Source organism: Aulonocara sp. 'chitande type north' Nkhata Bay, linkage group LG3, assembly GCF_057382095.1.
Source record: "Aulonocara sp. 'chitande type north' Nkhata Bay isolate Kocher_YH1m ecotype deep benthic linkage group LG3, A_spYH_male_GT1.1, whole genome shotgun sequence".
Classification (NCBI taxonomy): Eukaryota; Metazoa; Chordata; class Actinopteri; order Cichliformes; family Cichlidae; genus Aulonocara; species Aulonocara sp. 'chitande type north' Nkhata Bay.
Window position 1 is genome coordinate 26402710 of NC_141346.1, and position 26792 is coordinate 26429501.

General features: G+C 41.4%; 3 protein-coding genes across 4 annotated transcripts; 2 read left to right on the forward strand and 1 right to left on the reverse strand.

The window, feature by feature from the left end:
* Nucleotides 1-1624: 1624 nt before the first annotated feature.
* LOC147334862 (tripartite motif-containing protein 16-like) lies at nt 1625-5054 on the reverse strand. The gene is made up of 2 exons (XM_086286900.1): nt 4894-5054; nt 1625-4178 (listed from the first exon to the last, which is right to left on the reverse strand). The coding sequence occupies exon 2, from the start codon at nt 3880-3882 to the stop codon at nt 2209-2211; it is 1674 nt and encodes a 557-aa protein (XP_086143026.1). The 5' UTR covers nt 3883-4178; nt 4894-5054; the 3' UTR covers nt 1625-2208.
* Nucleotides 5055-7856: 2802 nt separating this feature from the next.
* LOC147334863 (uncharacterized) lies at nt 7857-15037 on the forward strand. Of its 2 annotated transcripts, XM_086286952.1 has the most exons (4): nt 7857-8088; nt 9094-9282; nt 12039-12302; nt 13403-15037. In XM_086286952.1, exons 2-4 carry the CDS (start codon nt 9111-9113, stop codon nt 14149-14151), a joined length of 1185 nt encoding a protein of 394 aa, XP_086143078.1. In that variant the 5' UTR covers nt 7857-8088; nt 9094-9110; the 3' UTR covers nt 14152-15037. The 2 variants fall into 2 exon arrangements, with proteins under 2 accessions (XP_086143078.1, XP_086143077.1); XM_086286951.1 differs by lacking the exon at nt 7857-8088 and having other exon boundaries at nt 9063-9282.
* A 2633-nt stretch (nt 15038-17670) lies between these two features.
* LOC147334864 (uncharacterized) lies at nt 17671-25915 on the forward strand. The gene is made up of 4 exons (XM_086286938.1): nt 17671-17767; nt 18077-18741; nt 21435-21698; nt 24610-25915. The coding sequence occupies exons 2-4, from the start codon at nt 18570-18572 to the stop codon at nt 25677-25679; spliced, it is 1506 nt and encodes a 501-aa protein (XP_086143064.1). The 5' UTR covers nt 17671-17767; nt 18077-18569; the 3' UTR covers nt 25680-25915.
* Nucleotides 25916-26792: the final 877 nt, after the last annotated feature.

Below are 26792 nucleotides of genomic sequence, written 5' to 3' on the forward strand. Positions count from 1 at the left end.
GGTTCTGAGATGGAACAGGCTGCAGACTGAACTCCTAGTGTCCTTCTACCGTGCCACTATCGAGAGTGTGCTGGTGCATGCCATCCCTGTGTGGTACGTTGGTTGCACAACAGCTGACAAGAAGAGACTACAGAGGGTCATCAGAACTGCAGAGAAGGTGATCGGCTGTCCACTCCCCTCCCTGGACTTAATTGCCAGCTCAAGATGTCTCTCCAGAGCCAGGGCAATTATAAAGGACCACCTCCATCCTAACCACCACCTCTTCAACATCCTGCCCTCTGGAAAAGGGCTCAGATCAATCAGGTGCAAAACCAACAGACTAAAGAACAGCTTCTTCCCGTGGGCTCTCAGAACTCTTAATGCAAACTAAGAGTGTGTACAGACTTCCCCAACACATCCACCCTGACACTGCTGTTGATCATCTATGTGCAATATTTTTGGCTCATGTGCAATTATTTTGGTCCACACCATGTATATAGTTCCACTCACATATGTATAAATATACAAAGTTTTTTATTTTATTCTATTTATTTAATTATTTATTTTCCGCCTTTGTTGTATATTGGTTTCTCTTCTTCTTACTTTAGCACCTTTGTGGTTCAGCTACCCAATTTCGCTGTGCAAGAAACCGCACAATGACAATAAAAAGCTCTAAGTCTAAGTCTCTGAATGGTTTCAACTTCTTGATTGACTGTTCTGAGTGATAATTTTTAGCTTTCCCAGTTAGGTGGAGATGCTGAGCTGCTAATGTCAGAAGCATGATACGTTGGAAGCCATCATCAAGTACTGCATGTTTCCAGGGGTTTTTTGCCATTACGCAGGAGCACTTTCACAACTTTTAACAGTAAAGTAGGACAGTCACTCGGTCTATCAAAGTACAACATCCTCCCTACAGGATTAACTTCAGTTCTAGGTCTCTGAATCACCTCACACAGGATCTGTAGATGTTGTCCCATGCAGGTAGCAGTCTTTTCCCAGATCGCACTTTGCAGCCTGATGAGTTCTAGCACAATGCCAGCACCGTTTGTTTCCCTTTATTCAGTTTATTTTCTCATTCTTTGTCTAGTTAATAAACTCAGGGCACTTGCTAATGTGGTGTTCAGGTGAGCAGCAATATGCACATGCTGCCTTAGCTGTTATGATGGGTTGTGCTGCCTGTACAGGATGGGATGCATTTGTCCCATGTAATATTGTTGTGAGTGGAGAGGTGTACTTACGGGCAGGTCGTGGCTGGTTAAAGGATGAGACAGGACTGTCCTTTCTTGGTTGACACTTGCACTCTATTTGCAACCAGGACGAGAACAAAGGTAAGTCATACATCATATCTCCTTGTTTCCTATAAATGTGCCGTTTGAAGCAAGTAGAATTTGACAACCCACTACAGCAACTACAGAATAAAACCACTAACCAGACTGATGACAGATTTCAAACATGCTGAATATGAAGAGTAGTATAATGTAAACTCACATGATTATCAGCCATAAGAACAAATTCAGATTTATATTGATGATATATAAGGTATATAAATGTTAGTACAGTGTTATGGTCTGTCTAGGCGTGGCAAGACCATAACATAAGAGTGATCCATCCCCATCTGATCCAAAGCAGCACATCACGCAATTAATACTTTTTGACAGTGATTTATTTACAATGAGTGAATTTAGAAACAAAGGAAGGGAGATTATTATAACTTCGAACCTAAGGACAAAATAACAAACAGAAGGGAGCCTATCTCAGGGATAAATCAAACTTACCTATTCAAAAGAATTAAACCAAACCACAACGACTTACCTCCCTAACTAACAAAAACAGGAGAAAACTGTAATCAAACAAAAAGGCGGTCCACCCGTACATGCTCCTGCATTAAACAAACATTACTATACAGTAAACACACAGTCTGCCAGTTGGGATGGGCCGAGGATGAATGACTGGCCGTCCAGGGGGGTGTCTTCTTATATGCTGCCTCCTGGTCATTAGCCAATCGGTACGAACAGTCCCACTGGATGCACCAATCATGGAGACGCACCTGCACACTCAGATTTGAATATTAAAATTACGACAACAGTCGTAACAAAAGTTTGAATCAGTCCAACATTATTTTCACACATCAATGGACCACTGAACTTCTCAGCTTCTAAAATGTAAAGCCTCATTTAGAAACTACACAAGTACATATAATGGTCAGGGATCAACATGAACCTGTCTTCTCTATTTGACTTTAATCAACTCTGCAGTGGCTCCAAGTCCATAAAGAAAAAGTCCAGCATAGAGCGGCTGAGTGAATGTGGTCTGGACTCTGTGGAGGAGAGTCATGGTTTCAGAGACGCTGTAGAAAGACAGAATACCTGCTCTGTGATCCAGGTACACTCCTACTCTGGTGGACGGAGGACCTGAGAGGTGAGTTTGGACATTGTTATGGCGAAATTTATTATTGTCTGTGTACCAATATAATGCCCAAGATTTGTCGTTGCGTCCAAAGAAACATTCATTCACTCTCCCTACTCTGCCGATGTTCTTGTATGTGACTGCTATACAAACTCCTCCCCATCCCCACTCCACCTCCCAGTAACAACGTCCAGTCAGACTCTCTCTACTCAGGACCTGATAACATCCTGTGAATCTGTCTGGATGATCAGAATAAGACTGTTGTTGCTTCATAAATGTTACTTTTCTGTTCCCTTCAGATAATAACAGATGTGTGTGAGTTGTGTTTGGATCCAGTGTGATTTCACGTGAACATTTTAAGAATCCAGCTCTGGTCTTTGGCTCTGCTGGTGACAGTAAAACATCCTCTTCAGTGACTGTCAGTGAGATGTTTGTCCATTCCTCTCTCAGAATGTCCTGTAGTTTATCTCTGGTCTCTGACACAGCTGCTGTCACATCCTCAAAGTAGCTCAGAGGACGAATATTGATGCTGGATGAGTGTGTAGACTCACTGAGTGCTGACAGTGAGGGGTAGTTGTGTAGAAACTGGTTGTGATCCTCTGTGTGTGAGAGCTGCTCCAGCTCGCCGTCTTTCCTCTTCAGCTCAGCGATCTCCTGCTCCAGCTTCTCCTGAAGCTCTTTGACTCGACTCACTTCAGTTTCCTGCTGGGATCTGACCTGCTGCTTCACATCAGAGCTTCTTTTCTGGAGGAGACGGATCAGCTCAGTGAACATCTTCTCACTGTCCTCCACTGCTTTATCAGCAGAGCCATTGATGGCCTCCACCTCCTGTTGAAGCAGCTTCACATCTTTCTCTCGCTCCTGGATTCTCTGCTGGATGTTTAGTCGTCTCACCTCGAGCTCCTTCTGCTTCTCAGTCCTTTCTGCTGCAGCTGGGACTGTTTCATGGCCTTTATGTTCATCCATCAAGCAGAGATAACAGATACTCTGCTGATCAGTACGACAGAAAATCTTCATCACCTCATCATGACGAGAGCAGATGTTCTCCTGGAGCTTCTTGGAGGGGGCCACCAGCTTGTGTTTCTTTAACGGAGCTGCATCATAGTGAGGTTGGAGGTGTTTCTCACAGTAAGAGGCCAGACAGACTAAACAGGACTTGATGGCTTTCAGCTTCCTCCCAGTGCAGACATCACAGGCCACATCTTCAGGTCCAGCATAGCAGTGATCAGCTGGAGCAGCTTGGAGTCCAGTCTTCTTCAGCTGCTCCACTAAAGCTGCTAACATGGTGTTTTTCTCCAGGACAGGCCTCGGTGTGAACGTCTTCCTACACTGAGGGCAGCTGTGGATTCCCTTCCTGTCCTCTTCATCAAAGTGGGTTTTAATACAGTTCCTGCAGTAGCTGTGTCCACAGGGAATAGTCACCGGATTTATCAGTAGATCCAAACAGATGGAACAAGAGAAGGTTTCTCGGTCCAGCTGAACTCCTTTCTGTGCCATTTCTCCTCTCAGTGTCAGTGACTGTGTGAGTTTCTCTTCCTTATAACTGAAACTAGTCTGAGCTCTGATCTCAAAATGTGAATGGAGCCTGTCAGCTCTTACACATCACCACATGTTGACTGCATGTCAGAATGATAGAAGTGATACAGACGATGGTATCAGATCCACATTAACGTGATGGTATCAATACTTTAGTTTGTGTCTCTCCTTTAACTTAAGTCCGCTTCATCAAACAGCACCTCTCTTCTTCTTCAGATCTTAATGGCATTTGGCAAACACAGATCCATTTTCATCACCTGTGCAGACAAGGGTAAAGCAGTGAAAAGGAAAAAAGAAAATCTTTGAATCAATCAATTACACAATTGGCCTGACAAATTCCTTCCAATTCTAGCAAACTGTTGCATCCAGTAATATGTGTTTTACTGATTTGATTGTTTTCCTAACCAATGTTTCCAAGACAAGTGAGAATCAACAGACACCCCAACATAAAACTGCCAGTCCTTTACTCAGGACATGATATGTGCAATTTAGACATTTTTCATCTTTAAATCACGTCCTCACAGTGAAACTTTGTCATTCTCTTTAATAAGAAAGAAACAAGTAATCTGAGCTGCTTTGATACTTACAGCATCTCCGTGGTGGGGGGAGGCCTAATCTCATAGCTAATTTATCCACATCTACATCTTACTTGGCTCATCAAACATAATAACAACAGACAAGCCGTCACATTTCTCGCTATAATATGCATTTTAAAACAGAACTTTTGTCCCCGTTTCTGTTTTCTTTTTTCTATTTCAGGTACTCCGGATAAAACCCCACAGACGCTCTTTTGTTGTCAGGCAGCAGACTGTGGAGTCCATTAACGCTTATTTGACTGAGTCGTGTGTCTTTATCTTGCTGAAACACATCTCTACAAACACTCATCAGAGAGCCGTTTCTCAGTATTTTAGCACTCTTCATCTCCCTACAGGCGTATTTATCGCTGTTGTTGCTAAATCTGGTTCCACTCACCGAGCCGAAGAGTTTTTCTTCTTGGGCCATTTTTTTATACTTTACATCCCTCTTCGTGTCTCGTTGTCACGGTTACACTGTCCATTTTCTCCACATTACAGATTTCATTTTGCTCTTATTGTGGTTTTCGCCTCGTTTAACTTCGTCGTCGTCGTCGTTTCTTGGCGGTTAGCAAACAACGACGTGGCGCATTACCGCCACCAAGTGGCTTGGAGTGTGGACTAGCGTTAGCTCATAGCAAACAATCAAATAAATAATACAGTTTATTATTATTGTTGTTGTTGTTGTTATCATCAACAACAACAACAACAATAATAATGCTAGAATAAAACACATAACACAACGTTGACAAAAGAAGAGCAATAAACACAAAAGCACAAGATAAAATGAACAAACAGTGGGTTCACAGTGAATATGCAGATTTGAACAGATGGGTTTTGAGTCTTGATTTAAACTGGGGGAGCAAACCAATGTTTCTTATATCTGGGGGCAGAGAGTTCCACAGCCTGGGAGCAGAGCAACTAAAAGCTCTGCTTCCCGTGGTGGTGAGGCCATAAGAAGACACAGAAAGCTGGATAGAAAAAGAAGATCGAAGTGAACGGGCAGAAGAGGTAGTGCTTAACAGGTCAGAGAGGTAAGGAGGAGCAAGGTTATGAAGGGCCTTGACGGTGAGCAGAAGAAGTTTGTATATTATCCGGAAGGACCCAGTGAAGTTTAGTGAATTTTGAACCAGTTGAAGCTTATGGGGGGATTTTGGAGGAAGACCCTGGAAGAGAAAATTACAGTAGTCAATGCGGGAGGTAATTAGACTAGGACAAGAATGGATGTAGACTGGGTGGAAAGAGAAGGACGTAATCTGTTGATATTGCGTAGATGGAAATAGGCAGAACGAGATTATTGATGTGAGATTTAAAGGAAAGTGAACTGTCTAGGATGACACCAAGGCTCTTAACCTGAGGAGAAAGGAAAACTGTGGAGTTATCAATAAGCAGATAGAAATGATTTGCATTCAAAAGGTTGAATTTAGTGCCAATAAGGAGGATTTCAGTTTTATCCTCATTTAGCTTAAGAAAATTAGAGCTGAACCAGGATTTTAAGTCAGGCATTCTGTAAAAGAAGAAAGTGGGAGGGAGGATGGATGGATGTCAGAGATGCTGAGAGAGGAAAGTCTGCTTAGAAGGACAGAGTGAGAGATGAGATCACTGAGGAAGACAGGTTCAGGGGGGCGGTATACAGTAGCTAAGATGGTGCGAATAGGTCCAGTCAGACCAAATTCAGACCAAACACATGGGTCAGCCACACGAGTAAAAATAGGACCGTAATTTCCTAGCATGTCACTTTACTGACCATCTATTTGAATTCTTGTTATATTCTTATACAGCAACATATATGTGATTTTTTATGTGTTAGCAAAGTTAATTGATAGATAATACAAGTATTTGCTAAAATGACCCCAACTGTAGGCAGATTTTAGACTGACAGCAGATATTATCGACAGCTTAATAATCTAATTTTCCAGCAAAAACAAAAAAACAACTCAAGTGAGGGAACTTTATCTTAGTGCACAAAACAGATACTGACAACATTTAGATTTAAGGACATAATTTGCAGCTGGAAATAAATGTGATAAATAGCAATATGCTCATATTGCAAAATGTTAAAAACTAATAGCAATAATATAGCATTGTGAGTGAAATATTGTGATGAAATTCGTTATTATGGCTGATAATGTGAGTTTAATTTATACTGGTATTTATATTCTTTAAATGTCTCAGCAGCAATCAAAATAATAATTATTATTATTTTAAAGAAATCTGAATCTGAACATATTTCAAAGCTTCAAAGTGAGTTCTTCATACATGATACGTGACAAACATTGACACACATTGCACTTAACATTAAGCCGCTGTGCTTAAATAACATGGATCTCACAAAGGCCAGCACTGTTAAAATAGAGCATGGAAAGGGCCAGTGTGCATCTAATGTGTTACATTTTTGCAGTCAAAGTATTTTACTGAATATATTTTAATGTATTGATTCTAATTATTTCAACTTTATTTCATTTCCACTATATTTGTCTTGTATACATTGTAATTTGCACTCTCTAGTGGTGGAAAGATAAAGCTCCATGGAGCATTGAAGCTTTTATCTATTTGCTTCGTTCATGGACTGAAGCTTTACGATGCTTTATTTGCTCTTTTGTGCCATCAAGTGGACAATAAATGTAAAACAGGCAGAGTGATTATAACGACACTCTGTGAGGTATCGTAATGAATAAATGAATGAATTATGTTTGTGATGCCAATATATAAATTGTGAACATATTAACTCTGTGTGTGTCTACATGGTACAATGGAGGGTTCAAAAGGGAAACTGAAACCAAAATGGCGGGAAGGTTTTGCACTTGTGCTACTAGGGACATAATGTAACACCTAAAATAAGAGCAGTATTTTAATCATTTCAAGCAACAAAAGTTTATACAAGTTGGAATTTACGTTTTTCTGTCCTTTCTAATACTCTAGATGTTTCCAGTGTTTGGTTGACCCAGCTATGTTTGAACCTCCACTGTTGTGTCCGCAGGTCTGCGGTATTCAAATGATGGGACAGTTTTCTACAATTACATTATTAGAATACATCAATTTACCTTGAGTCACAAGGGTGACGTGTGTGTGTGTGTGTGTGTGTGTGTGTGTGTGTGTGTGTGTGTGTGTGTGTGTGAGAGAGAGAGAGAGAGAGAGAGAGAGAGAGAGGGAGGTATCAGGAAGTGAAATAAGAACAGAAGTCGATGGCGGGAGAGAAGAGCGGTGGTGAAAAAAGTTCAACAAGAGGCGAGAAAACACACACACACACACACACACACACACACACACACACACACACACACACAAACAGAGGAGGGGGGAGGGTCCACGAGAGGTTTGACCGGCAGGTCTGCGAAGGGACCGGAAACAGCAGAGCGACGTGACGTTTCAGGAAGTGAAGTAAGAACAGAAGTCGATGGCGGGAGAGAAGAGCGGGGGTGAAAAAAAGGTCAAACAAGAGGGGAAAATACAAAAAAAAAACAAAACAGTGAAAGTAAATCTGTAATGTGGATGAAACGGACAGTGAGCGCAATGTAACCGTGACAACGAGACACGAGGACGGATTTAAGTCGAGGTTAAAAAACTGTCTCCAGAAGAAAAAGTCTTCGGCTCGGTGAGTGGAACCAGTTTCAGCTACAACGGCGATAAATAAGCATGCAGGGAGGTTAAGAGTGATATAATACTGAGGAACGGCTCTCTGATGAGTGTTTGTAGGGATGTGGTTCAGCAAGGTAAAGACACACGACTGAGTCTAGTAAATGGAAAGGAGGTGCAGTTTGGGCAAAGTGTTCAAGCAGTAGGTAGAATGACAATGTGGTGGAAAAAGTGACAAGATGGTGATAAAGTGGCTGAAGTGATAACGAGCTCAGCATAGACAGGAAAACATGACAAACATCATGTGGAATCAGCTCATTGTTATTGTTATTAATATTTTTACTTCAGCTGGGGTAATTGATGGATGAAGGAAATAAGTTCCACTGAATTACAACAAGTAGATATAGGAAAATAAGATATGTGTTACTATATAAGCTATGGGACAGATTTATGAAGCAGGACAGATTATTGTGACGCAGCAGTTGCAGTGAGATTTAGAAACATTGTACTGTAATTTATTTAGAAGCGTGAAGCCAGTTCACTTGAGTAAAGAACAGCTCAAAAACCAACCGATCTGATGAGGGAAACAGTGATGGCCTACTAGCTAAATCAAGATGTGACCCTGTGAACCACTTCCCTAAACCTGCAGTCCAGCAGTTCATCTAAACAAAAGGCACCTAGACTAAAACAGATGTACTTGTGTTTGCTATACCATAAAACAATAAAAGAAGGTACGAGCTCTTCTTGTGACTCCAGGATCTGAGTGTGAATGCCAGAACACTCTGGAAGACACACAGTCTTTGCAAACTACTAAGGATCACACATCCTATCACTACACAATCAATTATTCACCTCTAAGCATATATGGTTTTATTTTTCTAAGCATAAATGACAATCAACAATATAAACCTGACAGACTTGAATGGCCCGTATTTGTGAGAAACACAAACTAAAGTATTGATCCCTTCACGTTAGTGTGGGTCTTATACCAATATGTCTGTATCATTTGTATCGATCCGCCCAGCCCCAGCCTCAGCAGCAATGAGTTCAGCTCAGTATCTGAGAGAGTTCATCAAGGAGAGACTAACTGCTGTTTGTGAAGAAATCTTCTCAGAGGTTCAAAAAACCATCGTCCAGTATGAGGAGGAGATCAACCGTCAGCACAGACTGCTGGATATCAGCCGGAAACCCGACAGAAACTCACACATCATAGGTATGGACATGTTTTTAACTCTGTGCTGTTCAAGCTCAGATTCTTCAGTGTGACTGACTTTACTAGAAGAAGTTAAAGTGGGTATTTATCAGTGCTGTGGGTCAGTGTCCAGTGATGGTAAATGGCCTGCATTTGTATAGCGCTTTTCTAGTCCATAGGACCCCAAAGCGCTTTACACTACATTCAGTCATTCACCCATTCACACACTGGCGATAGCCACATTGTAGCCACAGCTGCCCTGGGGCGCACTGACAGAGGCGAGGCTGCCGGGCCCTCTGACCGCCACCAGTAGGCAAACATGGGGTTAGTATCTTGCCCAAGGATATTTGCAGCATGCAGCCAGGAGGCAGCCTGGGATCGAACCACCGACCTTCTGATTAGTGGCTGACCTGCTCTGCCACCTGAGCTACAGCCACCCTGATGGACTATGTTGGACTGGTGCAGGTCCATGGTCACTGCTAGATTAGGTGTTGTGCTGTTTGGAATAACACTACCCTCAGCCGTGGTGAGAATATCCAGAATAAATCTAAACTAGTTTATATCATTGCACAAAACCAGATTTCAATAAATGATTAAATATGTTGACCGAAGTTTTCTGCAGTTAAATTTAAATATAGTTAACGAAAGCTCCTTTTTTGATTGACATATTTTGATTCATTTATTTAAAGTGTTTGTCGAACAGATTCCACTGTTGAGTTCATCGAGTGTCAGTTTTCCTCTCCAAGCACTGAGACAGAGCAGTAAAGATAAAGGTAGATCTCAGATATACAATACACATTTAACTTTAAAAGTTGTTACCAGACTTCTCCGAAGTGGATGACCTGTTAGGAGGCAGTAAGAGAGGAGGAAAGACCACAGAGGAGGTTCATGGCTGTGGTGAAGGAGGACATGCAGAGAGTTAGTGTGAAAGCGGAGCGTGCTAGAGATAAGATAGAACTTTATTAATCCCTCGGGTGGGTTCCTCTGGGAAATTCGATTTCCAAAAAGCACAGCAACGACCGAAGTTACAGTTACAGAATTGTTATATATATATATATATATATACACACACACACACACACACACACACACACATATATATAAATACAGAGACAAATATAAATAAAATATACAAAGGGGATAAATAGAATAAATAGGAATAAAAATAAAAATACAAGTGAATTGCACATTTCAAGTATTGAGTCTATTGCACCGTTGACTATTTACAAAAGTATTGCACAAAAGGTATTGCACAGTGAGGTGAAGAGGCACTACAGCTTAGTTGTTCCCCCCTCCTTTGTCCTCCTGTTTCCCCTCCCTCTCCCCTCCAGAGAGGAGTTAAACAGTCTGATGGCGTGTGGGACAAAGGAGTTTTTAAGTCTGTTGGTTCTTGTCTTGGGGAGAAGCAACCTGTCACTGAACAGACTCTTCTGGTTGTTAATGGCCGTGTGCAGAGGATGCCCAGCATTGTTCATAATGTCCAGCAGTTTTTTTAGTGTCCTTTTCTCTGCCACTGTCACCAGAGTGTCCAGCTTCATGCCGACCACAGAGCTAGCCCTCCTGATCAGTTTCTCCAGCCTGGATGAGTCCTTCTTTGCTGTGCTGCTCCCCCAGCACACCACAGCATAGAAAAGTACTCCAGCAACCACCGACTGGTAAAACATCCTCAGGAGCTTCCTGCAGATGTTAAAAGACCTCAGCCTCCTGAGGAAGTACAGTCGGCTTTGGGCTTTTTTATACAGGTGCTCTGTGTTGCATGACCAGTCCAGTTTATTGTCCACCCACAGCCCGAGGTACTTGTACTTGTTGACCACCTCCACCTCCTCCCCCTCTATCTGAACCGGCAGTGGACCTTCTCTGGACCTCCCGAAGTCCACAACCAGTTCCTTAGTCTTTGAGGTGTTGAGTTGCAGGTGGTTTGTGTGACTCCATGCGACAAAGTTCCTCACCAGACTTCTGTACTCCTCTTCCTGATCATCCCAGATACACCCCATGATGGCCGTGTCATCTGCAAACTTCTGAATATGGCATAATTCAGAGTTGTAGCAGAAGTCAGAGGTGTACAGGGTGAAGAGAAGAGGGAACAGCACAGTTCCCTGTGCTGCTGACCACAGTGTCAGACGTGATGTCCTTCAGCCTGACGTACTGTGGTCTGTCGGTGAGGTAGTCGGAGATCCAAGCCACCAGGCAGGGGTCCACCTCCATCTTGTTCAGTTTTTCCTGAAGCACACAGGGCCGGATGGTATTAAAGGCACTGGAAAAGTCAAGAAACAGGATCCTGACCGTGCCTTTTCCCCCATCCAGGTGTGAGTGGGCTCTGTGTAGGAGGTACAGGATGGCATCCTCCACTCCAACACCTGCCTTGTATGCAAACTGTAGTGGGTCCTGGGCATGTTGTACCTGTGGTCGGAGGAAGTTGAGGAAGAGCCGCTCTAGAGTCTTCATAAGATGTGACGTCAGTGCCACCGGTCGGAAGTCATTCAGCTCATTGGGACGGTTCTTTTTGGGGACCGGGACGATGCAGGATGTCTTCCATAGGGCGGGCACTCTCCCCAGTCGCAGACTGAGGTTGAAGACTCGTTGTAGCGGCTCCCCAAGTTCAGCAGCACACGCCTTGGTGTGGTGTGGTGCAGGCAGATGATCTCCTGTGGAGGCCACTAAAGGGGGCAACCTTTTAGGATGGCTGCCAAACGCACAAAGTTCTTTTGAAAAATAGTGTTTTCCGTTATTGTTCATCACATTAATGACCTTTTTATTGTGTTTCTTTTCTCCTCAAGACCCCCCACAACAACATGTCTGTGAGGAAGAGGAGGGTCTGGATGAGCAGCAGGTCTGTAACCAGGAGAGGAACTCCAGTCTGGACCAGGAGGACCCAGAGCCTCCACAGATTAAAGAGGAACAGGAGGAGCTCTGCAGCAGTCAGGAGGGAGAGCAGCTTGGACTGAAGCAGGAGGCTGAAGGCATTATTGTCTGGACTGATGAAGAGCGACTCACACTGCTGGAGACCATCTGGAAACCAGAGTTAAAGTTGGATAGAATAGGTATGTAAAATTATTATTGCTTTTATATTATTAAAATGAATATGACTCATGTAGGATCCTAATCACAGGTTACAGGTTTTTTTTTCCTTTTTAGAAGCACAGAAAGAATTAAAAGTCCAATCAGCATGAATGCATCTCTTTTCTCTTAACATGTAACATTAAACCTCCACTTGGTATAAGTCAAAGAAACTGACTTGAGTCTGTATGTGTGTACAGTACCGTATCTTATATGTTGGAGCTATTTGTTCTTTATTTTTTTCATTTTAAAATTTGTTTAAAGTTTGTTGTTAGTTGACTTATATTTTGGGGTTTATTCACAAGTTTTATTTGTAGGTTAATATTTGTTTTAATGTTTGGTGTGGTTTTGGTGTTTACCTTGTTAAGTCAGTCAGTAAGAGCTGTAGGGCCATTTGTTTGTATAAATATAGAGACTGGTATTGGACCAGCATGCACTGGCCTAAGTTTTTTTGTTTTTTTTTACCAGAGCAGGCGAAGCAGCAGCAGGAAGTAATAAAAAATGAATCTTGCTATTGCTTGCCAAACTGGACGAATAAGCCATAAAAACGCAACTTTCAAGTATGGATAGTGGACTGCTTTTGCCTGCATACAAAATATTATCTCAGTGCAGTAGTAGCTTGTGGATTTGTAATTGTGGGATGCTTGGTTTGTCAAACAAAAGGAATTGCCACTACACTATATTTTAAAATACTTTGCACATATTTTATACTGTAGACAATAGCCCAGCAACCAGACCCTGAACTTCAACAGATAACAAACTGATGAGCAGTCAGGCCGAAGCCTCCATTTCTACCTGTTCATGTTTATAAAGTAAAATCACTATGACGACCACTTTAAAGTCTCTTTCTGTTGGTTTTCATTTTTAATTTGTGTTTTTGGCTTTGTGCTCATACCTTAATACTAAGAGAAAGATCATATGTGTGTCCTTATTAGGATAGGGATTTGTGTTGGTGTGTGGCAAATTAGTAGAAAATGGATTTCAGGTCATTTTCACAGAGAAATGTGAAAGTAATGAGAATATTCAGAGTTTACAAAATATTTTCACCCGTTTTTCTATCATTTTTCTCCGTTTGTCTCTTCAGACCCCACACAGCAGCAGGTCTGTGACCAGGAGGACCCAGAGCCTCTACACATTAAAGAGGAACAGGAGGAGCTCTGCAGCAGTCAGGAGGGAGAGCAGCTTGGACTGAAGCAGGAGACTGAACAAAAACTAAGCAGTGAGCAGCTCCTTTCTCACAGCTCTCCTGAAGCAGAGAGCCAAGAAGATAAAACAGGTCACGATCAGAGAGTAGACGACACTCCTGCATCAGACAGTCAGAGTAAAACTGAAACAAAGACAAATGTTCTAACATGTGACAACTGTGGAAAAATGTTCAACTCTGAGTCCGATCTGACTACACATCGGAGAGTTCACACACGTAAAAAATCATGTTGTTGTTGTTGGACCTGTAGGACAAACTTCTGTCAGTTCTTGAAACTTCACACAGGTAAGAAATCACATCCTTGTAGCACCTGTGGGAAGGAATTAGTTTCAAAGTCAGCACTAGAAGCTCACATAAGAACTCACACAGGTGAGAAGCCGTTTTCTTGCAGCACCTGTGGGAAAAGTTTCTGTCGGAAATCAGCACTGAAAACACATACAAGAACTCACACAGGTGAGAAGCCGTATTCTTGTAGTACCTGTAATAAAACATTCGGTCAGAACTGGACACTGCAAGCTCACGTAAGAACTCACACAGGTGAGAAGCCGTTTTCTTGTAGTACCTGTGGAAAGAAATTCAATCGGAGCACACACTTAAAGAGACACATAAGAAAAATTCATAATGCTTGAAATATTCATGCTTCCAAAGTGTGAGACAGCTTTGAGTCGTAGCAGTGTGTGGGTGGTAGAGCTCACTAACCAGAAGTCAAATCGCTGCACTGATTTAAATAAATGTAGAAACTGATGTTTTGACTCTTACAATCTTTTCACATTTGTGACCTTAATCTGGTCAGTCCTTGAGTATGGGTGCATAGTTTTATGTTTTATGATAAGTGTGGTTTGGATGATCCTGTGGCTGGACTCCAGAGTTGGATCAGTTTGGCAGCGACTGTAGTTGTAATGGCTCTGCTAACGTATCCAGAATTGAAGACGTGTTCCAGTTTTTTGTTCGATACTGAAATAAATATGTGTGTTGAGGAAAAAGTCTGGGTGTTTTCTTTTGTTAAAAAAAAGAGAGAGAGAAAACAGTCTTAGAGGAACTATTTGTACACAGAATGTGCTCGTTTTTATTGAAAATGTAACCACTAGGTGGCAGTGTTTCATGAGACAGAGTTAGTGTAGCTGCCCCTGCGCTTATTTGAGCTAGTTGCTAGAAGTTGCTAAATGTCATTGACTTTCTGTGGTTTCTGGTTGTTAGTGATTAGCAAAATTACTTCATGAAACCAGCTCCACGGGGACACCTGCTGGCCAATTTTGTTATCGCTACATGTTGTAGATGCTGTTCTGTGAAACAATGATTCAGATAAGCCCAGCACAATTTTAAACAAAGTTCCTTACTACACCAGGCGATCAGTAATTACGATCAACAGAACACAGGGTTCCAACTGTTTTTGGATTCAGTTGGCTTTGGTTTTTGATCACAACCCACAAAGTTTGGTTGACATTTATAATTTCTAGTTCTACAACATCATCACAAGCATCAGTTCTACACACTCTCAGCCAAAGGTAAACGCTGGCATAGCATTAGGTTCTAGTTTAAATTAATTAAAAAACATATATTGAAATGGAAAAAAAGACAAAATATGCTCTCCTCCTATATAAAAAAAGTAACGTTTGTTATATTTTCATGGGCTTATTCTGACCAATCATAATAGTCCATTTCACATACATTTTAAAATAATTCTCTGTTGACAAGCGTCTGTCATCATCTATATGACAGAAATCACAGAATACGATTATTTATTTAATTACACTTCTAGTGATTCTAATGTTTAAGAAACTACATTTGTCTGCGCAATCTACAGCAAAGTAAGAGAGACAGTTTTCTTTTGCACATGCTCGTGTAATATATCATTTTACAGAGTAATGCAAAAGTAATCAGTGTTGGGAAGGTTACTTTTAAAATGTATTTGACTACAGATTACTGAATACATGCCCCAAAATGTATTCCGTTACGTTACTCTGAGTAACGTAATGGAATACATTGGATTACTTAATGTATTATCATGCTTTTTACAACTACATGAATGTACTCTTGCTGTGTGATTTTTTTTTTTTTTTTTTTTTTACTATTACTGAAGGTTACTCGTTATACCAATACCAACTAGATTTTTAAATCCTAATATAAAATGAGTAACAGTAGGGTGGACATTAGGTAAGCCTGCACTTTTTGCAGTGATCTCGTATAGAAAACTATTCCGTGCGTATATAAACAGGTCCGCAGCTCCGAACCGTAGTAAAGGGACCTCTGGCTAATAGGTCGACTTCCGTGTCAGGCCGAAAACTATCTTTACTTGTTTGGGTCAACTTTGCCCAGCGAGACAGAGAGAGGCGTTGAAAGGCTGCTCCAAAAGAACTTATTGTTTCGAGAGAAAAAAACACGAGCGCAGCGTACAGTCGAGTCTTAATAGCTTACTTACAACTGGGCTTGTCAGGCTCTCTTCTTGGCTGCAGTGGTTATTATGATATTTACATGCTTCCATCTCCCGTTTCTGCTCGGTGACAACTCCTTTTTCTCCCTCCCTCGCTCACAGACACATAACGGGTATGGCAGTCCATTCTCCCTCAGCATGGACTACACTACCCATGAGGCCACATTCTTTAGAGCATTGCCTGTAACACTCTGCCTATTGCCTTCAATTAAAAATCAAAATTAAATATTTTTTGAATAATAATTTGTAAAAATATTTCATCAGGTCATTATGAGGGCCACAAGTAGAGGTGACATGAGCCACGAGATTGAGACACAGGCATACAGCCTCTTAATACATGTTTTGTTTGGTTTCCACCACCATGGAATTACCAAAAATAGAGAGGGTAGAGACTAACATATGAAACAGGAAAAGACCCTGTGTAATCCATTTATTTCAACAAAGTAACTGTATTCTGAATACCACCCTTTTAAACGGTAACTGTAACGGAATACAGTTACTCATATTCTGTATTTTAAATACGTAACGCTGGTACATGTATTCCATTACTCCCCAACACTGAAAGTAATGTAATGAGAAGTGTAACAAATTACTTTCTCCTGGGAGTAGTTAAGTAATGTACTGCTTTACTTGTAAGAAAAATGTTCTGTGTAATATTTAAATTACATTATTTTTCTGAGTAATGACCCCAACACTGATCACAAGAATGAAGGGAAATGCGTCCAACATGCATAAACATTTGACCTGACAGCATGTAATTAATCGGCACAATGTATTTGATTTGATTTGCTGCTTGGTGATAGTGGTGACTCTCAAAGCAGAGCCAAGGAGATTTGATAAGAGAATCAAGAAGTGATGCTGAGAATGGAATCGGAATCTCAAAATTCTTATCAATCCCTAATCACATCCCTAAGAAGTCGTTCGGACCTCTGTGCCAGACAGCAGGAAGGTCGAAAGTTTTTCAATGTCTAATGTCTTTGTGTTTCCCTGATGAGCATCACTAATAAATAATACAGATTTTTGCACACAACTTTTATTCCTTGAATTATTTTTCTATTGGCAGCAAAGAATTTTATTGTTCTACTAGCACACAGGAGACATGCCCTGTACTTGCTGACCTCATATCAACTCTTAACTTGGACTATGTTGGAATTCTGCCTTTATATCTCAAACCTTTAAACAGCACCGAGTCTGCACCAGAGAGCATAAGAACTCAAAGTGTCTGGAGCAGCTTAGCCTCATTTATTAGAGGCAATCAAGTCTTATTTTTAGATCCAGGTTAAAGTTTGCGCTTTTCCACTCTGAGCGCTCAAAGTGCTTTTTACAACTTGCCCCATTCACCCACTCAAGCAAGCTCTTTTTTTCTATGCTGTTCCTATGTAAGTACTTTCTAACATTCACACACAACTTTCACAAACACACGCACTGATATTGTTTCATGCTTAAATTTCAGATGAACTGCTACACAATTTGCCTCACTGTTAGAAAAACTAAATGACAAACTGAGACTGAGCAGAGGCAGAAAGTTTGACCTTGTCTTGCCAGAGGTGTAAATGGGGAAGTCTGTTGTGCCTTTATACACTGCCTCCTAGTGACACAACCTGAGGAGTTGTTTAAACATAGCAAAACAAACAGGGGTGAATGTACATGCAACAGGTGTGTGCCATGATTAGTTGTTTCATCATAAATGGAATGGTGCAAACATGCAGACTGGTTGGGGATTGAACCACCATCCTTGTGATTAACAGATGACCTGCTCTACCTCTTGCAAAGCCAGCTGTGTCTCCCCTGATAGATTTTCTCATATAAAATTTGTAAGTATAGCTGTGTATTTGCAAATGATGGTCCTTGTTGCACATTAAGCGTGTTTCATGACTGCTTTCAATGCAGTGAAAGCAGAGGCAGTGGCAGCTTGTCAAGTGTGCTAATCTCCCTCAACATATGATGCATTTTTCCGCCGTTGTTGTCATTCTGACTATAAAATGCAATTTTAAAGATTCTATTAAATGAAGATACCATTATCTTTAATGTGAACAAAAAGATTTTATATGAAATAAAACTGAGCAAAATCTTTTCATCTTTCTTCATTCCAGGATGTCACTCACTTTATTTTGTGTTAGCAGGAACTTCATGTTCAGCTCAGTGTGATTGACTTCAAATGTGAGAAATCGTTACACAACTGAACCAGCAGTAAACATTAAAGTGAGCAGAGAGACTGAAAAACAAAGAAACTCTTCTTCATCATGGTTGTAGAAAACTGTCACACAGAGCTGAGCCGAGGAGGACACCTGGTGGACAAACATAGACATGACAAGAAGAATCACTAAAGCGCAGAGGAGCGACAAACAGCTGAAAATACTTAATGAAAAGGATTCTCACGCACCATAAAAAGACTCAACTTACAAAGTCTAACAGTCTTTTATTATCTGTCTGTATAATGTGACCAACATGTAAATATAAAGACCGCGGCCCTATGGGACTGTTGAGGATTGATCACGTGACACGAAAAGCGGGAACCGCTAGCTTAGACGACGTAAGCTTCATGTTTGATTTGCACTTAGCCGAGGACTTTAGTTTGGTGATCTTATATGAAAATATTTCAGTTGTGAAGCAGCAATGAGTTCAGTTCAGTATCTGAGAGAGTTCATCAAGGAGAGACTAACTGCTGTTTGTGAGGAAATCTTCTCAGAGGTTCAAAAAACCATCGTCCAGTATGAGGAGGAGATCAACCGTCAGCACAGACTGCTGGATATCAGCCGGAAACCCGACAGAAACTCACACATCATAGGTATGGACATGTTTTTAACTCTGTGCTGTTCAAGCTCAGATTCTTCAGTGTGACTGACTTTACTAGAAGATGTTAAACTGGGTATTTATCAGTGCTGTGGGTCAGTGTCCAGTGATGGACTATGTTGGACTGGTGCAGGTGTTCCAGATCTACTGGCGTTTAGATCAACTGGCGTTGGTCGAACAGATGTGTGGCAGTCTTGCGTTTCAGGAGCTGCTACCGACAAATCAGCAAAAAAAACGCCAAATGTGTCATCTGTGACACTTGTGAGGTTGTCTCAAACACACTCCGTCAGTCTTGATGCTGTTGAACAACAAAATGTTTAAAAATGTGGCAAGTTTACCTGGTAATATCCTCATGCGCGACGCGATCGCGAAAACAGCAAACAATTAACACCACGCCGATGTTGTTCACAGGACAGCAAGAGTAAACGATCGGGAGACTCTTGTCGTCGTTATCGTTCCCCTCGCACGGTTTATTTCTCCGATTTCAGCGTTTTTGCTTCACAACTAAAGCGAACAGTTTACTTTGTGCACTAACATGGAGTCGAGTCAACCAGCGCCACCTCTGGCCAAGTGCCACAGCCTACAGCCAGATCAACCTGTGACACACATCTGCACCACGTTTGAATTCGTGTCATGCACATTTGTACCTTTCAACTGTGTCTGTTTGTGCGTCATGCAAATAAACCTTTGAAAAGAATGAAATGACACTAATATTTCACTAGTGTTGTGTTGCGGGAATTGCCGTCTTGTGTGTGACTGGATGCAGTAAGGAGTGTATGTGATGTGTGTGTGTGTGAGCATGCGCGTGAAGGAAACGCGGGGAGCGAAAGAGGAAAAAGAGAGGGAGAGTGTGTCATGGGTAGAGAGGGCGACCGGGAGCAGCGTTCTAACGGGCTACAGGCTATGCAGTGTGTTTTCGAAGTGTGCAGTACTGTTATTAAAGCCTCATCTCTTCAGTACTCTCCGGTGCCTCGGCTGATTTCTGTCTGCCTCACTACTCCACAAAAGTGAAGGGAGTTAACCCCGAAGGAGGACAAACTTCGGCCCTGGAGGAAGCGTCTCCCCTCGCGTCTCCCGACCACGGTCAGGGGACTGACGGCGAGGAATGGTTAACAGTTGTAACATCACATGTCGTTAGTGTAGTCTGTCTGTGTCTTTTCTCTGCGAACAAACATTTTAGAGTTGGTTGTTATATACAGTCTGTATAAGTGTGGTTAATCTAATAAACATTTGTAAGGAGATGGCAGTTACTGTGAATGTACTGCAGGTGATTAGTAATAAACAGTCAGACAATGACTCTGACAATCTCATTCAGTCTTGCAGATCGAATGCACCTTCTGTGGAAAGTGGTACCACACAGTGTGTGTGGACTTTCCCTGTGCAGAAGGCGACTACAGATGTTGTGGGTGCTAAATAAACAGAAAAAACTGATCCCTGTTGTCTTTGCTTACTGATTGTTTTTAGTGTTGACAATCCACATTGCTGGGATTGCATCTGTCAACATGTTTGTGGGTAGATCTGGATGTATCAGGGGTAAGTGCAGCCACTCAGTCTCTACTCAATGCGATCATAGCAGCAGGTGCAGATGTGTGTCACAAGTTGATCTGGCTGTAGGCTGTGGCACTTGGCCAGAGGTGGCGCTGGTTGACTCGACTCCATGTTAGTGCACAAAGTAAACTGTTCGCTTTAGTTGTGAAGCAAAAACGCTGAAATCGGAGAAATAAACCGTGCGAGGGGAACGATAACGACGACAAGAGTCTCCCGATCGTTTACTCTTGCTGTCCTGTGAACAACATCGGCGTGGTGTTAATTGTTTGCTGTTTTCGCGATCGCGTCGCGCATGAGGATATTACCAGGTAAACTTGCCACATTTTTAAACATTTTGTTGTTCAACAGCATCAAGACTGACGGAGTGTGTTTGAGATAACCTCACAAGTGTCACAGATGACACATTTGGCGTTTTTTGCTGGTTTGTCAGTAGCAGCTCCTGAAACGCAAGACTGCCACACATCTGTTCGACCAACGCCAGTTGATCTAAACGCCAGTAGATCTGGAACACCGGTCCATGGTCACTGATAGATTAGGTGGAATAACACTACCCTCAGCCGTGGTGAGAATATCCAGAATAAATCTAAACTAGTTTATATCATTGCACAAAACCAGATTTCAATAAATGATTAAATATGTTGACCGAAGTTTTCTGCAGTTAAATTTAAATATAGTTAACGAAAGCTCCTTTTTTGATTGACATATTTTGATTCATTTATTTAAAGTGTTTGTCGAACAGATTCCACTGTTGAGTTCATCGAGTGTCAGTTTTCCTCTCCAAGCACTGAGACTGTGCAGTAAAGATAAAGGTAGATCTCAGATATACAATACACATTTAACTTTAAAAGTTGTTACCAGACTGCTCCGAAGTGGATGACCTGTTAGGAGGCAGTAAGAGAGGAGGAAAGACCACAGAGGAGGTTCATGGCTGTGGTGAAGGAGGACATGCAGAGAGTTAGTGTGAAAGCGGAGCGTGCTAGAGATGGTGTGGTGCAGGCAGATGATCTCCTGTGGAGGCCACTAAAGGGGGCAACCTTTTAGGATGGCTGCCAAACGCACAAAGTGCTTTTTAAAAATAGTGTTTTCTGTTACTGTTCATCACATTAATGACCTTTTTATTGTGTTTCTTTTCTCCTCAAGACCCCCCACAACAACATGTCTGTGAGGAAGAGGAGGGTCTGGATGAGCAGCAGGTCTGTAACCAGGAGAGGAACTCCAGTCTGGACCAGGAGGACCCAGAGCCTCCACAGATTAAAGAGGAACAGGAGGAGCTCTGCAGCAGTCAGGAGGGAGAGCAGCTTGGACTGAAGCAGGAGGCTGAAGGCATTATTGTCTGGACTGATGAAGAGCGACTCACACTGCTGGAGACCATCTGGAAACCAGAGTTAAAGTTGGATAGAATAGGTATGTAAAATTATTATTGCTTTTATATTATTAAAATGAATATGACTCATGTAGGATCCTAATCACAGGTTAAAGGTTTTTTTTTCCTTTTTAGAAGCACAGAAAGAATTAAAAGTCCAATCAGCATGAATGCATCTCTTTTCTCTTAACATGTAACATTAAACCTCCACTTGGTATAAGTCAAAGAAACTGACTTGAGTCTGGAACCTAACTAAGCTGTTAGCTTAATGAAGTTTTATTGCCTTAAAGGGTTGTTGGTTGTTTTCTAAATACAGTATTTCCTCGATTATCAGGAGGGTTGTGTTCTGGGACCCACCACATTAGGTACGAATCAATGAAATGGAAACCATATCTTTTCTAAAATTATTTTTTAGATGTTTTAAGCCATAATAACCCTCCCTACGCTTTTTCAAACCCTTTGTATAATCTTAAAACATCTGTATGTGTGTACAGTACCGTATCTTATATGTTGGAGCTATTTGTTCTTTATTTTTTTCATTTTAAAATTTGTTTAAAGTTTGTTGTTAGTTGACTTATATTTTGGGGTTTATTCACAAGTTTTATTTGTAGGTTAATATTTGTTTTAATGTTTGGTGTGGTTTTGGTGTTTACCTTGTTAAGTCAGTCAGTAAGAGCTGTAGGGCCATTTGTTTGTATAAATATAGAGACTGGTATTGGACCAGCATGCACTGGCCTATGTTTTTTTTTTTTTTTTTTTTTTTTTTTTTTTTTTTTTACCAGAGCAGGCGAAGCAGCAGCAGGAAGTAATAAAAAATGAATCTTGCTATTGCTTGCCAAACTGGACGAATAAGCCATAAAAACGCAACTTTCAAGTATGGATAGTGGACTGCTTTTGCCTGCGTACAAAATACAGGGAGTGCAGAATTATTAGGCAAGTTGTATTTTTGAGGAATAATTTTATTATTGAACAACAACCATGTTCTCAATGAACCCAAAAAACTCATTAATATCAAAGCTGAATGTTTTTGGAAGTAATTTTTAGTTTTAGCTATTTTAGGGGGATATCTGTGTGTGCAGGTGACTATTACTGTGCATAATTATTAGGCAACTTAACAAAAAACAAACATATACCCATTTCAATTATTTATTTTTACCAGTGAAACCAATATAACATCTCCACATTCACAAATATACATTTCTGACATTCAAAAACAAAACAAAAACAAATCAGCGACCAATATAGCCACCTTTCTTTGCAAGGACACTCAAAAGCCTGCCATCCATGGATTCTGTCAGTGTTTTGATCCGTTCACCATCAACATTGCGTGCAGCAGCAACCACAGCCTCCCAGACACTGTTCAGAGAGGTGTACTGTTTTCCCTCCTTGTAAATCTCACATTTGATGATGGACCACAGGTTCTCAATGGGGTTCAGATCAGGTGAACAAGGTGGCCATGTCATTAGTTTTTCTTCTTTTATACCCTTTCTTGCCAGCCACGCTGTGGAGTACTTGGACGCGTGTGATGGAGCATTGTCCTGCATGAAAATCATGTTTTTCTTGAAGGATGCAGACTTCTTCCTGTACCACTGCTTGAAGAAGGTGTCTTCCAGAAACTGGCAGTAGGACTGGGAGTTGAGCTTGACTCCATGCTCAACCCGAAAAGGCCCCACAAGCTCATCTTTGATGATACCAGCCCAAACCAGTACTCCACCTCCACCTTGCTGGCGTCTGAGTCAGACTGGAGCTCTCTGCCCTTTACCAATCCAGCCACGGGCCCATCCATCTGGCCCATCAAGACTCACTCTCATTTCATCAGTCCATAAAACCTTAGAAAAACCAGTCTTGAGATATTTCTTGGCCCAGTCTTGACGTTTCAGCTTGTGTGTCTTGTTCAGTGGTGGTCGTCTTTCAGCCTTTCTTACCTTGGCCATGTCTCTGAGTATTGCACACCTTGTGCTTTTGGGCACTCCAGTGATGTTGCAGCTCTGAAATATGACCAAACTGGTGGCAAGTGGCATCTTGGCAGCTGCACGCTTGACTTTTCTCAGTTCATGGGCAGTTATTTTGCGCCTTGGTTTTTCCACACGCTTCTTGCGACCCTGTTGACTATTTTGAATGAAACGCTTGATTGTTCGATGATCACGCTTCAGAAGCTTTGCAATTTTGAGACTGCTGCATCCCTCTGCAAGATATCTCACTATTTTTGACTTTTCTGAGCCTGTCAAGTCCTTCTTTTGACCCATTTTGCCAAAGGAAAGGAAGTTGCCTAATAATTATGCACACCTGATATAGGGTGTTGATGTCATTAGACCACACCCCTTCTCATTACAGAGATGCACATCACCTAATATGCTTAATTGGTAGTAGGCTTTCGAGCCTATACAGCTTGGAGTAAGACAACATGCATGAAGAGGATGATGTGGACAAAACACTCATTTGCCTAATAATTCTGTACTCCCTGTATTATCTCAGTACAGTAGTAGCTTGTGGATTTGTAATTGTGGGATGCTTGGTTTGTCAAACAAAAGGAATTGCCACTACACTATATTTTAAAATACTTTGCACATATTTTATACTGTAGACAATAGCCCAGCAACCAGACCCTGAACTTCAACAGATAACAAACTGATGAGCAGTCAGGCCGAAGCCTCCATTTCTACCTGTTCATGTTTATAAAGTAAAATCACTATGACGACCACTTTAAAGTCTCTTTCTATTGGTTTTCATTTTTAATTTGTGTTTTTGGCTTTGTGCTCATACCTTAATACTAAGAGAAAGATCATATGTGTGTCCTTATTAGGATAGGGATTTGTGTTGGTGTGTGGCAAATTAGTAGAAAATGGATTTCAGGTCATTTTCACAGAGAAATGTGAAAGTAATGAGAATATTCAGAGTTTACAAAATATTTTCACCCGTTTTTCTATCATTTTTCTCCGTTTGTCTCTTCAGACCCCACACAGCAGCAGGTCTGTGACCAGGAGGACCCAGAGCCTCTACACATTAAAGAGGAACAGGAGGAGCTCTGCAGCAGTCAGGAGGGAGAGCAGCTTGGACTGAAGCAGGAGACTGAACAAAAACTAAGCAGTGAGCAGCTCCTTTCTCACAGCTCTCCTGAAGCAGAGAGCCAAGATCAAGTAGAAAGTCAGCATGTGGACTCAGGATCAACTAGAAACATGGAGCTGAAGCAGAGAAGACATCACAGAAAGACAAGTCACGATCAGAGAGTAGACAGCACTCCTGTGTCAGACAGTCAGAGTAAAACTGAAACAAAGACAAATGTTTTAAAATGTGACAGCTGTGGAAAAACTTTCAACTCTGAATCCGATCTGACTACACATCGGAGAGTTCACACACGTAATAAATCATCATGTTGTTGTTGTTGGACCTGTAGGACAAAATTCAGTCAGTGCTTGAAAATTCACACAGGTAAGAAATCACATCCTTGTAGCACCTGTGGGAAGGAATTAGTTTCAAAGTCAGCACTAGAAGCTCACATAAGAACTCACACAGGTGAGAAGCCGTTTTCTTGTAGTACCTGTAAAAAAACATTCACTCAGAACTCAACACTGCGATCTCACGTAAGAACTCACACAGGTGAGAAACCGTATTCTTGCAGAACCTGTGGGAAAAGATTCAGTGAGAAATCAAACATGGAAATTCATACAAGAACTCACACAGGTGAGAAACCGTATTCTTGCAGAACCTGTGGGAAAAGATTCAGTAAGAAATCAAACATGGAAATTCATACAAGAACTCACACAGGTGAGAAGCCGTATTCTTGTAGTACCTGTAATAAAACATTCACTCAGAACTCAACACTGCGATCTCACGTAAGAACTCACACAAGTGAGAAACCGTATTCTTGTAGTACCTGTAAAAAAACATTCACTCAGAACTCAACACTGCGATCTCACGTAAGAACTCACACAGGTGAGAAGGCGTATTCTTGCAGCACCTGTGGAAAGAAATTCAGTCAAAACACACACTTAAAGAAACACATAAGAATTCATACTGGTTGAAATATTCATGCTTACAAAGTGTGAGACAGCTGTGAGTGATTTCAATGCAGTGAAAGCAGAGGCAGTGGCAGCTTGTCAAGTGTTCTAATCTCCCTCCAGTCTATTGGTGACCTCACTTAACATTAAGATAAATCCTTCTGTTGTGATTCTGTGATTTATAAAATGTAATTTTAATGATTATATTCAGTGAATATATGTTTGTTGTGAACAAAAAGCTTTTATATGAAATAAAACTTTGAACAAAATCTTTTCATCTTTCTTCATTCCAGGATGTCACTCACTTCTGAAAATGTGAAACTAATCTTTGGCTACGTTCACACTGCAGGCAAAAGCGCATCAAATCCGACTTTTTTGACCCTATGTGACCCATATCCGATCATGGTATGACAGTGTGAACGGCACAAATCCAATATTTTCAAATCCGATCTGGGTCACTTTCGTATGTGGTGCTGAATCCGATACACATCTGATGTTTTAGAAAGCGACTGCTGTTTGTATGGTCACGTCGCATTAAAGGCGTCTTTTACGTCACTGACACAAGACAGACGCCAATTATCAGCGCCGGAGAAGACATCGCGAACGCTTCCTGGCCATCTCGTGTGGATGTTAGTGAAACAGTTGGTAAGACAGCGTTGGAGGAACGTGGAAATTTTATTTGTACTGTACAATCGGCAGATTTTGACAGAAATCTGCAACTATCCTTTGAAGCACCGCTCCTCTCTAAAACAGCAATAAGGATCATTATTAGGCCATATGTAAATAACACAATAACTTTATTACTCAAAGCAAAATTGGGAAACGTAAAGTCCGAAGTCTTTATATTAAGGGCCAACAGTCAAACAATACGGTTTGCTCTGGGTCTAAACAGAGCGCGTTGTGTGAGATGTCTTTTTTTGCGCATGCGGGCTGCTTTGAGGGTTCACACTAGAGCACATTTGCTGTTGCATTTTATTTGTAGTGTGAACAAGCAGGCAAAAAAATTGGAATTGAGCATTAAGACCTGCAGTGTGAACGTAGCCTAAGAGACGTGTTTGGTTTTGCCTCATAAATCATTGTGTGTGTGTGTGTGGAGAGAGTTTTTCCGGAGGGTTAAATTGGGTGTTTTGCTAAAAA

Bases quoted from the DNA above. Each gene is read 5' to 3' on its own strand.
- LOC147334862 (XM_086286900.1), bottom strand. From the start codon at position 3,882: ATGGCACAGAAAGGAGTTCAGCTGGACCGAGAAACCTTCTCTTGTTCC.
- LOC147334863 (XM_086286951.1), top strand. From the start codon at position 9,063: ATGTCTGTATCATTTGTATCGATCCGCCCAGCCCCAGCCTCAGCAGCA. The intron at 9,283-12,038 runs GTATGGACATGT...TTTCTCCTCAAG, and splicing joins CAGAAACTCACACATCATAG to ACCCCCCACAACAACATGTC. The intron at 12,303-13,402 runs GTATGTAAAATT...TTGTCTCTTCAG, and splicing joins GTTAAAGTTGGATAGAATAG to ACCCCACACAGCAGCAGGTC.
- LOC147334864 (XM_086286938.1), top strand. From the start codon at position 18,570: ATGAGTTCAGTTCAGTATCTGAGAGAGTTCATCAAGGAGAGACTAACT. The intron at 18,742-21,434 runs GTATGGACATGT...TTTCTCCTCAAG, and splicing joins CAGAAACTCACACATCATAG to ACCCCCCACAACAACATGTC. The intron at 21,699-24,609 runs GTATGTAAAATT...TTGTCTCTTCAG, and splicing joins GTTAAAGTTGGATAGAATAG to ACCCCACACAGCAGCAGGTC.